General features: G+C 46.7%; 1 protein-coding gene across 1 annotated transcript in view; it reads right to left on the reverse strand.

Moving 5' to 3' along the window:
* Nucleotides 1-13,700, reverse strand: part of TDRD9 (tudor domain containing 9) — a 118,389-nt gene that overhangs the window by 50,361 nt on the left and 54,328 nt on the right. Inside the window, exons 13-20 of the mRNA XM_047080087.1 lie at nt 13,292-13,396; nt 7,875-7,972; nt 7,134-7,265; nt 5,884-6,049; nt 5,737-5,800; nt 5,348-5,411; nt 5,014-5,058; nt 3,187-3,240 (exon numbers count right to left, since the gene is read on the reverse strand). Coding sequence (XP_046936043.1) covers nt 3,187-3,240; nt 5,014-5,058; nt 5,348-5,411; nt 5,737-5,800; nt 5,884-6,049; nt 7,134-7,265; nt 7,875-7,972; nt 13,292-13,396 — 728 coding nt within the window. The remainder of the gene's footprint in view (nt 1-3,186; nt 3,241-5,013; nt 5,059-5,347; nt 5,412-5,736; nt 5,801-5,883; nt 6,050-7,133; nt 7,266-7,874; nt 7,973-13,291; nt 13,397-13,700) is intronic.

Raw genomic sequence — 13,700 nt, forward strand, 5'->3', positions numbered from 1 at the left:
CTTCCAAAACTCAATCAGGAGGAAATAGAAAGCTTGAACAGACGCATAACCAGCGAAGAAATTGAATCGGTTATCAAAAATCTCCCAACAAATAAGAGTCCAGGACCAGATGGCTTCCCAGGGGAGTTCTACCAGACGTTTACAGCAGAGATAATACCTATCCTTCTCAAGCTATTCCAAGAAATAGAAAGGGAAGGAAAACTTCCAGACTCATTCTATGAAGCCAGTATTACTTTGATTCTTAAACCAGACAGAGACCCAGTAAAAAAAGAGAACTACAGGCCAATATCCCTGATGAATATGGATGCAAAAATTCTCAATAAGATACTAGCAAATCGAATTCAACGGCATATAAAAAGAATTATTCACCATGATCAAGTGGGATTCATTCCTGGGATGCAGGGCTGGTTCAACATTCGCAAATCAATCAACGTGATACATCACATTAACAAAAAAAAAGAGAAGAACCATATGATCCTGTCAATCAATGCAGAAAAGGCCTTTGACAAAATCCAGCACCCTTTCTTAATAAAAACCCTTGAGAAAGTCAGGATAGAAGGAACATACTTAAAGATCATAAAAGCCATTTATGAAAAGCCCACAGCTAACATCATCCTCAACGGGGAAAAACTGAGAGCTTTTTCCCTGAGATCAGGAACACGACAGGGATGCCCACTCTCACCGCTGTTGTTTAACATAGTGCTGGAAGTTCTAGCATCAGCAATCAGACAACAAAAGGAAATCAAAGGCATCAAAATTGGCAAAGATGAAGTCAAGCTTTCGCTTTTCACAGATGACATGATATTATACATGGAAAATCCGATAGACTCCACCAAAAGTCTGCTAGAACTGATACATGAATTCAGCAAAGTTGCAGGATACAAAATCCATGTACAGAAATCAGTTGCATTCTTATACACTAACAATGAAGCAACAGAAAGACAAATAAAGAAACTGATCCCATTCACAACTGCACCAAGAAGCATAAAATACCTAGGAATAATCTAACTAAAGATGTAAAAGATCTGTATGCTGAAAACTATAGAAAGCTTATGAAGGTAATTGAAGAAGATTTAAAGAAATGGAAAGACATTCCCTGCTCATGGATTGGAAGAATAAATATTGTCAAAATGTCAATACTACCCAAAGCTATCTACACATTCAATGCAATCCCAATCAAAATTGCATCAGCATTCTTCTCGAAACTAGAACAAGCAATCCTAAAATTCATATGGAACCACAAAAGGCCCCGAATAGCCAAAGTAATTTTGAAGAAGAAGACCAAAGCAGGAGGCATCAAAATCCCAGACTTTAGCCTCTACTACAAAGCTGTAATCATCAAGACAGCATGGTATTGGCAGAAAAACAGACACATAGACCAATGGAATAGAATAGAAACCCCAGAACTAGACCCACAAACGTATGGCCAACTCATCTTTGACAAAGCAGGAAAGAACATCCAATGGAAAAAAGACAGTCTCTTTAACAAATGGTGCTGGGAGAACTGGACAGCAACATGCAGAAGGTTGAAACTAGACCACTTTCTCACACCATTCACAAAAATAAACTCAAAATGGATAAAGGACCTGAATGTGAGACAGGAAACCATCAAAACCTTAGAGGAGAAAGCAGGAAAAGACCTCTCTGACCTCAGCCGTAGCAATCTCTTACTCGACACATCCCCAAAGGCAAGGGAATTAAAAGCAAAAGTGAATTACTGGGACCTTATGAAGATAAAAAGCTTCTGCACAGCAAAGGAAACAACCAGCAAAACTAAAAGGCAACCAACGGAATGGGAAAAGATATTTGCAAATGACATATCGGACAAAGGGCTAGTATCCAAAATCTATAAAGAGCTCACCAAACTCCACACCCGAAAAACAAATAACCCGGTGAAGAAATGGGCAGAAAACATGAATAGACACTTCTCTAAAGAAGACATCCGGATGGCCAACAGGCACATGAAAAGATGTTCAACGTCGCTCCTTATCAGGGAAATACAAATCAAAACCACACTCAGATATCACCTCACGCCAGTCAGAGTGGCCAAAATGAACAAATCAGGAGACTATAGATGCTGGAGAGGATGTGGAGAAACGGGAACCCTCTTGCACTGTTGGTGGGAATGCAAATTGGTGCAGCCGCTCTGGAAAGCAGTGTGGAGGTTCCTCAGAAAATTAAAAATAGACCTACCCTATGACCCAGCAATAGCACTGCTAGGAATTTATCCAAGGGATACAAGAGTACTGATGCATAGGGGCACTTGTACCCCAATGTTTATAGCAGCACTCTCAATAATAGCCAAATTATGGAAAGAGCCTAAATGTCCATCAACTGATGAATGGATAAAGAAACTGTGGTTTATATACACAATGGAATACTACGTGGCAATGAGAAAAAATGAAATATGGCCTTTTGTAGCAACGTGGATGGAACTGGAGAGTGTGATGCTGAGTGAAATAAGCCATACAGAGAAAGACAGATACCATATGTTTTCACTCTTATGTGGATCCTGAGAAACTTAACAGGAACCCATGGGGGAGGGGAAGGGGAAAAAAAAAAAAAGAGGTTAGAGTGGGAGAGAGCCAAAGCACAAGAGACTGTTAAAAACTGAGAACAAACTGAGGGTTGATGGGGGGTGGGAGGGAGGGGAGGGTGGGTGATGGGTATTGAGGAGGGCACCTTTTGGGAAGAGCACTGGGTGTTGTATGGAAACCAATTTGACAATAAATTTCATATATTGAAAAAAAAAAAAAGAAAGAAAAAGAAACCAGAACCATGAGTGTAACGGCTTTTCTGAGATCTGTGTCTTTCTGGTGAATCGCTTAGCTCGAGGGTGGTCTTGGGGACCCCCCCTGAACACACAAATCTAATCAAGAATCAGAGAGAGCACAAGTACACGATATTCAGAATGAGAAAATGAGGCTGTTATTTTAGAAATTATAAGAATACTATATTGAATATATATAATTAAATACACGTAACATACACCATCCATACAAATTATGTAGGTATTACAGTTATACACAGACATAAATATTTATGAGTTATGTAAAAATCGTATCATAAATAAATAGCACGTATACAAATTCCGCTAAAGCTGGAGCTCTCGCTTACCACCCTGTGTACTGTGGGTACTTAATACACATGTGATAAATCTTTACACTCAAAGAATTTACAACTTACCTCTCTAATTCTCTTGATTTGAATGTAATTTAACCGTCCCCAGTCAAGTTCATCCTTTAAATAAAGGCATAACACTCAATATCAATTGACAAATTAGAGTTCGTTTGGCTACAGTAACACATAGATGTCATACAAAAACATAAATCAAAAAGAATACGTACACCAACAAGACAAATAGCATAGCTGACTCTTTTTTTTTGTTTTTGTTTTTTGTTTTTTTTTTCAATATATGAAATTTATTGTCAAATTGGTTTCCATACAACACCCAGTGCTCATCCCAAAAGGTGCCCTCCTCAATACCCATCACCCACCCTCCCCTCCCTCCCACCCCCCATCAACCCTCAGTTTGTTCTCAGTTTTTAACAGTCTCTTGTGCTTTGGCTCTCTCCCACTCTAACCTCTTTTTTTTTTTTTCTTTTTCCTTCCCCTCCTCCATGGGTTTCTGTTGCTACAAAAGGCCATATTTCATTTTTTCTCATTGCCACGTAGTACTCCATTGTGTATATAAACCACAATTTCTTTATCCATTCATCAGTTGATGGACATTTAGGCTCTTTCCATAATTTGGCTATTGTTGAGAGTGCTGCTATAAACATTGGGGTACAAGTGCCCCTATGCATCAGTACTCCTGTATCCCTTGGGCATAGCTGACTCTTTAAAAGGCAGCCTTAACGGTAACTTGTGCAGCTGTTGTAGGGACACCTGTAGGCAAGGCAAATTTAAACACACAAATCTATCCAGTCTTTTGAACCTAATCAGTTTAGAAGGAGAACAAAACCTGACCAAAAAAAAAAAAAAAAAAAGAATTGAGTTCTTTAAAGCCTATTATCTAAACTAAAACTCAGGAAACAACAGCAAAAGGAAGGTTTCAGGGTTCTTAGTTGTGTTTTTGCTTTGTTTTGTTTTTACGTATCATTTATTGTCAAGTTGGCTAACATACAGTGTATACAGTGTGCTCTTGGCTTAGGGAGTAGATTCCCGTGGTTCATCGCTTACATAGAACACCCAGTACTCATCCCAACAAGTGCCCTCCTCAATGCCCATCTCCCATTTTCCCCACCATCCCACCCCCCCCATCAACCCTCAGTGTGTTTTCTGTATTTAAGAGTCTCTTTATGGTTTGTCTCCCTGTTTTCAAACTGTTTTTTCCCTTCCCTTCCCCATGGTCTTCTGTTAAGTTTCTCAAGTTCCACATATGAGTGAAGTCATCTGGTATGCTTTTCTCTAACTGACTTACATCACTTAGCATAATACCCTCTAGCTCCATCCATGTTGTTGCAAATGGCAGGATTCATAGGGGCACATGCACCCCCATGTTTATAGCAGCCCTATCAACAACAGCCAAAGTATGGAAAGGGCCCAAATGTCCATCCACTGATGAATGGACAGAGATGTGGTTTACATATACAATGGAATACTACTCAGCAACGAGGAAGAATGAAATCTTGCCATCTGCACGGTTCTTCGCTGGGAACGGCGCCTCCAGGCACATCCCTGCGGGCACGAAGCACTCGAAGCTGACGCGGCTCCAGACCCAACAGAAGGATCCCCAGGACTCGGGAAGTGGAAGGCCAGCTCCGCCGTGCGCCCCGGGAGCCACCTCCACAAGTGACCACTACCCCGAAGACAGGCTCCGAAGCCCTTCGCCAAAGGACCGCCTACTCCCTGTTCCAGCCTGCCGCCCCCTGAGGACAGGCCGCAGCGACCTCAGCTCAGGCCTGGTGCTCTCCTGTGTCACCTGCGGTGATCAGGCCAAGCGAGAGAAGCCCAGGGGAGTCTCCCTGGATCCTTACACCCAACTATGAACAGAAGAAACAACTGACCAACCTTTGGGTGCCGAAGTTCTCCTCTCTGTCTGCAAGCCTGCCAAGTCTAAAAACAAATGACCCAGTTTCAAAACACCTTATTAGCTAATTAAAAATTTTTAGAGTCTAATTCCAACACATTTTAACCAGAGAAAACTTACAAATTTTTTCCCAACAACTTCGTAACACGTGCCTCCCCCACCCCCCACCCCCGCATCTACTTCTTCCAACACGGTTCGTTCAACGTTGGATGCCAACAAGCCTCACAGTGCTTCCGGCAGAGAAAGGGCTGTGGTCCGAACGCACACTAAGGCCCTGCGGCGGCAGGCCCCCTCGCCCGATCGGAAAACACTTACTCTAAATGCCTCAACCAGTGCAATGCAGTCGCTCTTGCTGTTGCCGGAGAAATTCACTTTGTTCCTACAGAGAACAAACAGTGTCATCCGATGCCCTTAAAAAGTGGCTTTTAAAAATAGGAATGCCAGGGGCATCTGGGTGGATCAGTCTGCTCAGCATCCAACTCTTGATTTCAGCTCAGGTCATAATCTCACCGTATGTGGGATCGAGCCCGTCAGGCTCTGCACGGACATCGCGGAGTCTGCTCGGGATTTTCTCTCTCTCCTCTCTCTCTCCCTCTCTCTCTCTCTCTCTCTCTCTCTCTCAAAATCAATACTTAAGAAAACTATATATATATATATATATATATATATATATGTGCACACACATACACACGAACGCTAAATACCTGTATCCATCAAGATGCTGCCTAAAAGGCATTGCAAAAAAGTTCTTCAAGGAAAGCGCTGCGGCTAAAGAGAAAAACAAAGACGAGGTGAGGCTGGTAGAGCGGCAGTCCACAGCCCTCCCAAGACCTCCCTGCGCCCACACTTACCTATAATAAGACACTCATCGAGACATCCAAATACGTGTCCAAGGACTATGAGTTTACCGAGCTGCTGATTAACAGGAAGCTGGGCCAAAACTCTTCCTAAGAAGGTCAGTTCACCATCGTGGGGGTTCTCATCCTCTCTCTGCCCACTCACTGCAAGTGCTCCAACCTTTACGAAATAAATTAGTGCTGTTAGCAAGCACAGACTTCTTCAGGTTCTTTTTTCCCAAGAGGCAGGCAGTTTAAACAGGAAATGAAGACCACATCTTGGTAAGACTCTGAAAGACATCTAAGTTGACTTATGAAAAATTGATGCTCCCAAAAAAAAGTCTTTTTAATTTGCTTTCTGGAATTTAGAACCCATTTTCTTATTTTTTAAAAAGAGCGGCACTGGGAGGTAATGCTCGAGATACTCCCGCCAAAGTCCACTTATGATTCAACAAGTATAGCGCTCACAACATTAAACCGCGGACCTGACTACCACGTCACACACGACATGACGTATTCAACTGTCTGTGGGAGAAAACAAAGGTATCTAAGTGTTTCAAAGCAGAGGTGAAACACCAGAGCGTCCCCAACTTCAAGGGCCAGAAGACCATCCGCAGCCCCAAGAAGCGGCGCACGGGCCAAGGCCCGGGCCACGGGCAGCAAGAGCACGGCGGGTTGGGGGTCAGGAGCCCAAGAATCCAAGGGGGCAGAGCAGTTTCCGGCAAGGGAAGGAGCCGCCTAGAACTTCGTGCAGATAGGACTTCGTGCAGATTCGGCCACGGAGCTGGTGGACACCAGCAGGCAGGCACGGTCAGGCGGGGCCGCCCCGAAACCCTGCGCGTCAGCCCACGACAGCGCCCTTTAGACGCTCGTCCCGCACGGCCTGTGAGGAAGAAATACTCACACCCCACTTGGCATTGGCATTCGTTACTTTCACATCTGCAGAAACCCCTCAGCATCACCACACGCTGCGTCTTCTCCCCTTGTGGCAGCAAAGGCCAGCAGACGGCATGGGGGCTGGGAGGGGCCCGGGGAGGGGAACCCGGCAAAGGCAAGAGCCTCGGCGAGATCACCCACAAAACTGGGGCGAACAACAGGTATGGAGCCTGGTATCGACGACGAGGCATTACAGGTGCTTTTTAAAGCCAATGCTGATTGTTTAGGACCATCAAAATACTTTAAAGATATCCATGTCACAAAACTTCCAAAATTTACCCAACAAAATCTTAGCTTTCCCAGCACTGACGAACATCACGCAGGCCTACCTCCTTTAGCAGAAGGATGGTTCGTTCAATGTCACCCAGACCAGGTGGAGAAAGGGCCGTTGCCAGCAAAGCTCTCGGTTCACCCATATCCAGCAATTTCACTTTCAATATTGTGCTTCCTAATGGACAACGCTGAAAAGAGCAAAACATTTAGAAACAGAAGAATTAAATACATTAACCTAACCTACCTACACATGACTAGCACTTCAGAGACAGATGCAGGAGAGAGGAGAAGAGAAAAAGAAAGAAAAACAGAAGATGGAGAGAGACAAAGGGTGAGAGAGGAGAAAGAGAAGAGACAGAAAAAAAAGATGTGCAGGCAAGGGAGAGAGATAGGGCAGGAGAGGAGGGGCGGGGGCGACAGATGGGGAAGGAGGGGGAAAGAAACAGATTGGTGAGGGGGAGGAGGGGGGAGGGGGAAGAAAGAAGGAAGAGAAAGAGAAAGACAAGGAAGAAGAGAAGAGAGGACAAAGAGGAAGCCGGCGCTGACCCCACGCTTAAGGGCCATAAAGGGGCTGGAGCCCGCAGGCACAAGGAGCCACTCCTCTCACTACAAATTTAACAAGCATGCGCAGTCCTGGCCGAGCGCGGGGCGCTCAACACATGGCAAGCCAGCACTGTGATTAAAGGCTAGTCTGGTCAGACGGTGACTTCCCTGGAATCAAAACTGTTAACACCTAGACCATTCGATAAGACTCTATCTATCAAAAGCAAACTTTGGAAATGAGCAAAGAGCATTACCAACATCTCGGGGACCACGTGGTCTGGGATGGAGCTGTCCCAGAAATCCCTGTGGATCAGTCTATAGCAGTGCCCTTTAGACACTCTTCCCGCACGGCCTGCGAAGGAGAGACATCCAAACACCACTTGGCATTAACCACCTTCGCGTTAGCATAAATACGTTTGTAAGAATAACCGTTAAATGTTAAGAAAAGCCCTTGTTATTTTCTACCAGACCAGGTCGGTAAAGACTTCAGAATAAACTGGTGTTCAAAGACCTCTCATGTAGGCAGATGAAGCACTGAAGTTTCCTCTGTGATCGACGGCATACGATGCGATGCGTTATTTCTAAAGAAAACCGCGGGGGCGCCTGGGTGGCGCAGTCGGTTGAGCGTCCGACTTCAGCCAGGTCACGATCTCGCGGTCCATGAGTTCGAGCCCCGCGTCAGGCTCTGGGCTGATGGCTCAGAGCCTGGAGCCTGTTTCCGATTCTGTGTCTCCCTCTCTCTCTGCCCCTCCCCCGTTCATGCTCTGTCTCTCTCTGTCCCAAAAATAAATAAAAACGTTGAAAAAAAGAAAAAAAAAGGAAAAAGAAAAAAGAAAAAGAAAAAAAAATTAAAAAAAAAAAAAAAAGAAAACCGCGTCGGCCCCAATATGCAACGAAAATCAAAACATTTTAAATACAAGACATTTCCTGCAGATGCAAAGCTCACACTAATAAAAACACAAAAAGCACAGCTGGCAGGAGCCGGTGAGGCTCCCCCAGTGACGTGGCTGTGCAGTGAGACCTGTGTAGGCTGTCACTGTCGCCGTCTGCCTTGGGCTTCTCAGTCCCGATGGCCATCAGTCCCGATGCCTCCGCCAAGGCTGCCGTCATGACAGCTGCTTCACGTGAAATGAGGGCTCGGAACCAGGCCTGGCCCTCACGGACCACCATACGAGGACTCTTCTCTCGTGACTGTATTGCTTGTGGAGGACAAACTCCTTTATCCCTAAACATAATAAAATCTCCCAAGGAGAAAGAGGGGCGGGGAGGAGAAAGGGTGTCCTTAATAAATACCCAGCTTTTAAAAATGCAGCAGCCCTGGGGCGCCTGGGTGGCTCAGTCGGTAAAGCGTCCAACTCTTGATTTCGGCTCGGGTCATGATCTCATGGTTTGTGAGATTGAGCCCCGCGTCAGGCTCTGCATTGACAGAGCCTGCTGGGGATTCTGTCCCTCCCCGTCTCTCTGCCCCTCCCCTGCTCACGTGTGCATGCACACATGCTCTCGCTCCCTCTCTCTCAAAATCAATAAACAAACATTTTTAAAAACGGGGCAGCCCAGGGAGGTTGTCTCCTTCCCCACCTGTGGAGTCAGGAAAGACGGAGGGGCATCTGGACTCCTGCCCCCCACCTCCACCTGTCTCCCCTGGTAGGTCCCTTCACCCGCGGGGAGTTGAGTGGAGAGTCCGGACTTCCAGCACTGCCATCGTCACCCCCACCCTGCACCTTAACGTGCCAATGACAGGACTCTCTAAGTACAAAACTCCAAGGCAATGACAAAAGACAAAAGTGAAACCAACTCCTAGAACCAACTAGTGAACTCAGCAAAGCCACAGGGTACGAGATCAACACACAAAAGTCACTCACACATCTATACACAGGGCAGCAATGAACACGTAAAAACCGAAATTAAAAATGCAACGCCATTTCCAATCACCCTGAGCAAAATAAAATAGTTAGGATCTGCATGCTGAAAACAACACAAGCTGATTAAAGAAGTAAGTGGAGACACAAACCGTGTTCAGGGATTGAAGACCCAGCATAACAAAGACGTCGATTCTCCACAAACCGTCCTATGGGTTTAATGCAATTCCGATCAAAATCACAAATGAGTTTTTTGTAGACCGGGACAAGTTCATTCTAAACCCTGCGTGGGAGGGAGAAGCGTGACACTGCCGAAAGTAAAGAAGGCAGCGGGAGGGGCCCAGCAGGGTGCAGGGCAGGGAGAGGTGCACAGCGCCCGTGACACCGCACAAAGGCGCAGAAGCCACTCTGCGGGAAATTCAACGGTGCTGGAATGGGACACCCACGGGCAAAGAGATGGACCTCGCCCCTAACCTCACACCTCTCACAGAAGTTCATTCAAATGGGTCACAGCCATAAACGCAGAACACACATCTCCGAAACCGTGAGAAGAAAACGCAGGAGAAACCCCCCCCCCCCGGGGACGCAGGCAGAGGTGAAGCATTGACACGTGGCCCCCAACACCACCCAAAAGGAAGACCTCAGCCAAGTTAAAAGTTTTCTCTCCAAAAGACCCTCGGAAGAGGATGAAGAGACAACATACAGGACGGAGTGGGGGAGGGTGTGCAAACCACACATCCAGCATCTCCCAAAGGACTAGCATCGAGGTGGCAGGGAGAACTCGACTCGCCAGTCACCACGCACACGGTCCAACTCTAAACCGGGCCCAAGACAAAAACGGACACCTCACTGCGGGCACACAGATGGCAGAGAAGCACAGGAAGAGGCGCTCACCTCATCAGCCGTCGGGGACACGTACGTTAAAATCACAAGGAGAGATTATCACACGCCTTCAGAATGGCTACAACGAAAACAGCCGTTAACACCAAATGCTGGCACCGGTGGGGAGAAAATGAATCGCACACACTGCTGGCAGGAGTGGAGCCACCATGCAGCCACCGTGGAATCGACTGACACAGCTTCTTCTAAAACTAACCATACGCTTGCCGTATCACCCAGTAATTGCACTCCTGGGCTCGTATCCCAGAGAAACGAAAACTTACATCCGCACAAAACCCGTACGTCAATATTCTTGGTGGCTTTACTGGCAACTGCCAGGAACCAGAGATGCTCCAACATCCTTCAAGAGGCGAACGGTACAATGGAATCCAGCAACAAGAACTACTGGGGTGCCTGGGCGGCTCAGTCGGGTGACCGTCCAATTTGGTTTTGGCTCCCGTCATGATCTCAGAGTTTGGGGGTCCGAGCCCCCAGTCAGGCTCTGGGCTGACACTGAGGCGTCTGCTTGGGATCCTCTCTCCCTCTCTCTGCCCCTCCCCTGTACATGTGCGTGCACGTGCTCTCTCCCTCATCCTCTCAAAATAAATCAATAAGGGCGCCTGGAGGGCTTAGTTGGTTGAGCGACCAACTTTGGCTCTGGTCACGATCTAGCGGCTCTTGAGTTCGAGCCCTGGGCCAGGCTCTGTGCTGACAGCTCAGAGCCTAGAGCCTGCTTCATTCTTTGTCTCCCTCTCTCTGCCCCTCCCCTGCTCGTGCTCTCTCTCTCTCAAAAACAAACAAGCATTTAATGAATAAATAAGAGCTGTGGATACATGCAGCAATTTGGATAGACCTTAAGGATGTGGTGGTGAGTGAAACGAGCCCATCCCGAAAGTCCCCAGCTGCGCGCTTCCACCCAGATAACATCCTGGAAACGAAGGACAAAACGGGGAAGAACAGCGGCTGGCGGAGAGGCCAGTGCCAGGCAGCTCCTTCCGGGCAGCTGTCCTGTTCTGCATTCTGATGGCGGTGCTTACACGGGTCTGCACGTGACGTCAGACGGCAGAGAGGACACGCGCCAGGGCGCGTGTAAAACTGAGCAGTGACGGTCTGTGGTCTACGTGTTGTACCGACACCGACCGCCTGATCCGGACGCTGCACTACGGTTCTGTGAGGTGTCGTTGCCAACAAGCTGGGAGATGCTGGCCTGTGTTTGAGAGACTCCAGGGACGATTTTCCAACTTCTCAAAGAAAGAATGTTTATTACAGAGATCTTGAACGTACAGAAAAACAAAGGCTAAGACTCCTATAATCTCAAGACCCAAAGGTTTTTGTGTGTTTATTTCTAGTCATTTTTTTTCTAAGCATGGGACTTGTTTGGGGGGTAATTCTGGGTTGGGAGGCTAAGACACAGTAAGACGATTACAGTTTATTATCCTTTCTTTCGCTCAATTTTATAACAACACGTTACTCAACATACGGTTTTCCCAAAGCGATGAGAAGCTGGCTCCGGCCCTGAGTGACCTACCCACTCGCTCTCACGCCCTCTCTGGGCGCCGTCTCGGGGGAGGCAGCAAAGCCCCGGGCTAAGGATGTGGACTGCAGCCGGAGCAGCGCCCCCCACTGTCCAGGACAGCCTGAGGCCGTCACCCCTTCTCTGCCTCTCCGCTGCACAGTAAAAAGTGAGGATGTCAACAGCGGACTAGGTCACGGGGTGGCAGGAGGATTAAATGAGTTCACGTTAAGTACTCAGAATCGTGCCCGGCGCATAGTAAGCACTCAATAAATGTTGCCTCGACTCTATTTTTGATGAGGTAGCTTTACTGCCCAACAACTATTTTTGGAATGGCCCTTCGCCCATCCTCCCTAAAAGTTCTCTAATAAAACATAAGCCACGCTCAGTCCATACCAAGAACTCTGTCCCCGGCGGCCAGTCCCCACAGGTGACAGCAGCAACCTCCCTCCGTGCATCACAACCACACCTCCACTGTAATCAAAGCCCTCCAGACCCTGACAAACGCCTCCACACCCTCAACTCCCCAGCAGTACTTGTGCCGCAGCAAATGCTGAATGAACCTTCTGTGGAACCTGCTTAGGAAAAGCAACCCTAGAAGGATCAGAACTTGGAGAGAAGACAGAGGAAGAATTATCAAAAGTTCATTAAAAATTATCAAAACTTTGGGGGCACCTGAGTGGCTCCGTCGGTTGAGCATCTGACTTCAGCTCAGGTCATGATCTCGCGGTTCGTGAGCTCGAACCCCGCATCAGACTCTCCGCTGTCGGTGGGGAGCTCACTTCAGATCCTCTGTCCCCCTCTCTCTGCCCCTCCCCCATTTGTGCTCTCTCTCAAAAATAAAGAAAATATTTTTTAAAAATTATCAAAAATGTATCTGGCTTCCATAACTATTCCCCAAACGCTTTCTAAAATTCACCGCAGGGGTGCCTGGGTGGCTCGGTTAAGCGTCTGACTCTTGGTTTTGGCTCACATCACGATCTCATGGTTCATGGGTTAGAGCCCCGAGTCAGGCTCTGTGCTGACAGCTCAGAGCCTGGAGCCTGCTTCGGATTCTGTGTCTCCTTCTCTCTCTGCCCCTCCCCTGCTCACACTCTGTCTCTCTGTCTCTCAAAAATAAACATAAAAAAAAAATAAAGATAAGTTAAAAAAAATAAAATTCACTGCAAAAGACTATAGTGTTGAAATAATCACATGCCTGTCCGTTATATACAAAGACTGTCACCTAATTCTATGGATGAGAGGAGAATCACAAATTTAAATGCACAGTCTGACGATATGAGACATTGTTGCTTAAAACTTAAAACTGGCTTCAGTAAACAAAGTATCTGCATAAGAGTAAAAAAACAAAAACCACAATGTTTTAAAACATCTGAATTTGCCACCAATTCGTTATTGTGCTGGAACACAAGTGCCTTACCTTTTCTCTGATTACAACTGGTTTTAGAGGCCCAACTCAGTCGCAGACTCTGGTAATTCGTATCTTCATCACAAACCAGAGTTCTAGTCAAACAAAAATCTATAACTGTCATTTAAAAAAAGGAATGTAAACACCATGCCAACAAGAAGTAACTGTGTAATAATCACAACGCACAGGGATAAAACAGCAAGAAACATGCAGCCTTCAGATCAGTGCACATTACAGAAGACTCTGGAAGAGCACTGGCTACTCCTTACCACCCAGGACAGATAGAGGCTGTGGCCACATTCTTTCTTCTATGGACAAGAGCCTTTGGGCACAAAGAGCATAAGCCCTGTAGACCCGACAAGCCTCAAGAAAAGCCCATCTGGACTGCACGCAAAAGAGGGTCAGAGGGCACAACATGGGC

This window comes from Lynx rufus, unplaced genomic scaffold, assembly GCF_022079265.1.
Source record: "Lynx rufus isolate CCGP_SWC_20201006 ecotype Redwood Valley unplaced genomic scaffold, mLynRuf1.p SCAF_17, whole genome shotgun sequence".
NCBI classification, from domain to species: Eukaryota; Metazoa; Chordata; class Mammalia; order Carnivora; family Felidae; genus Lynx; species Lynx rufus.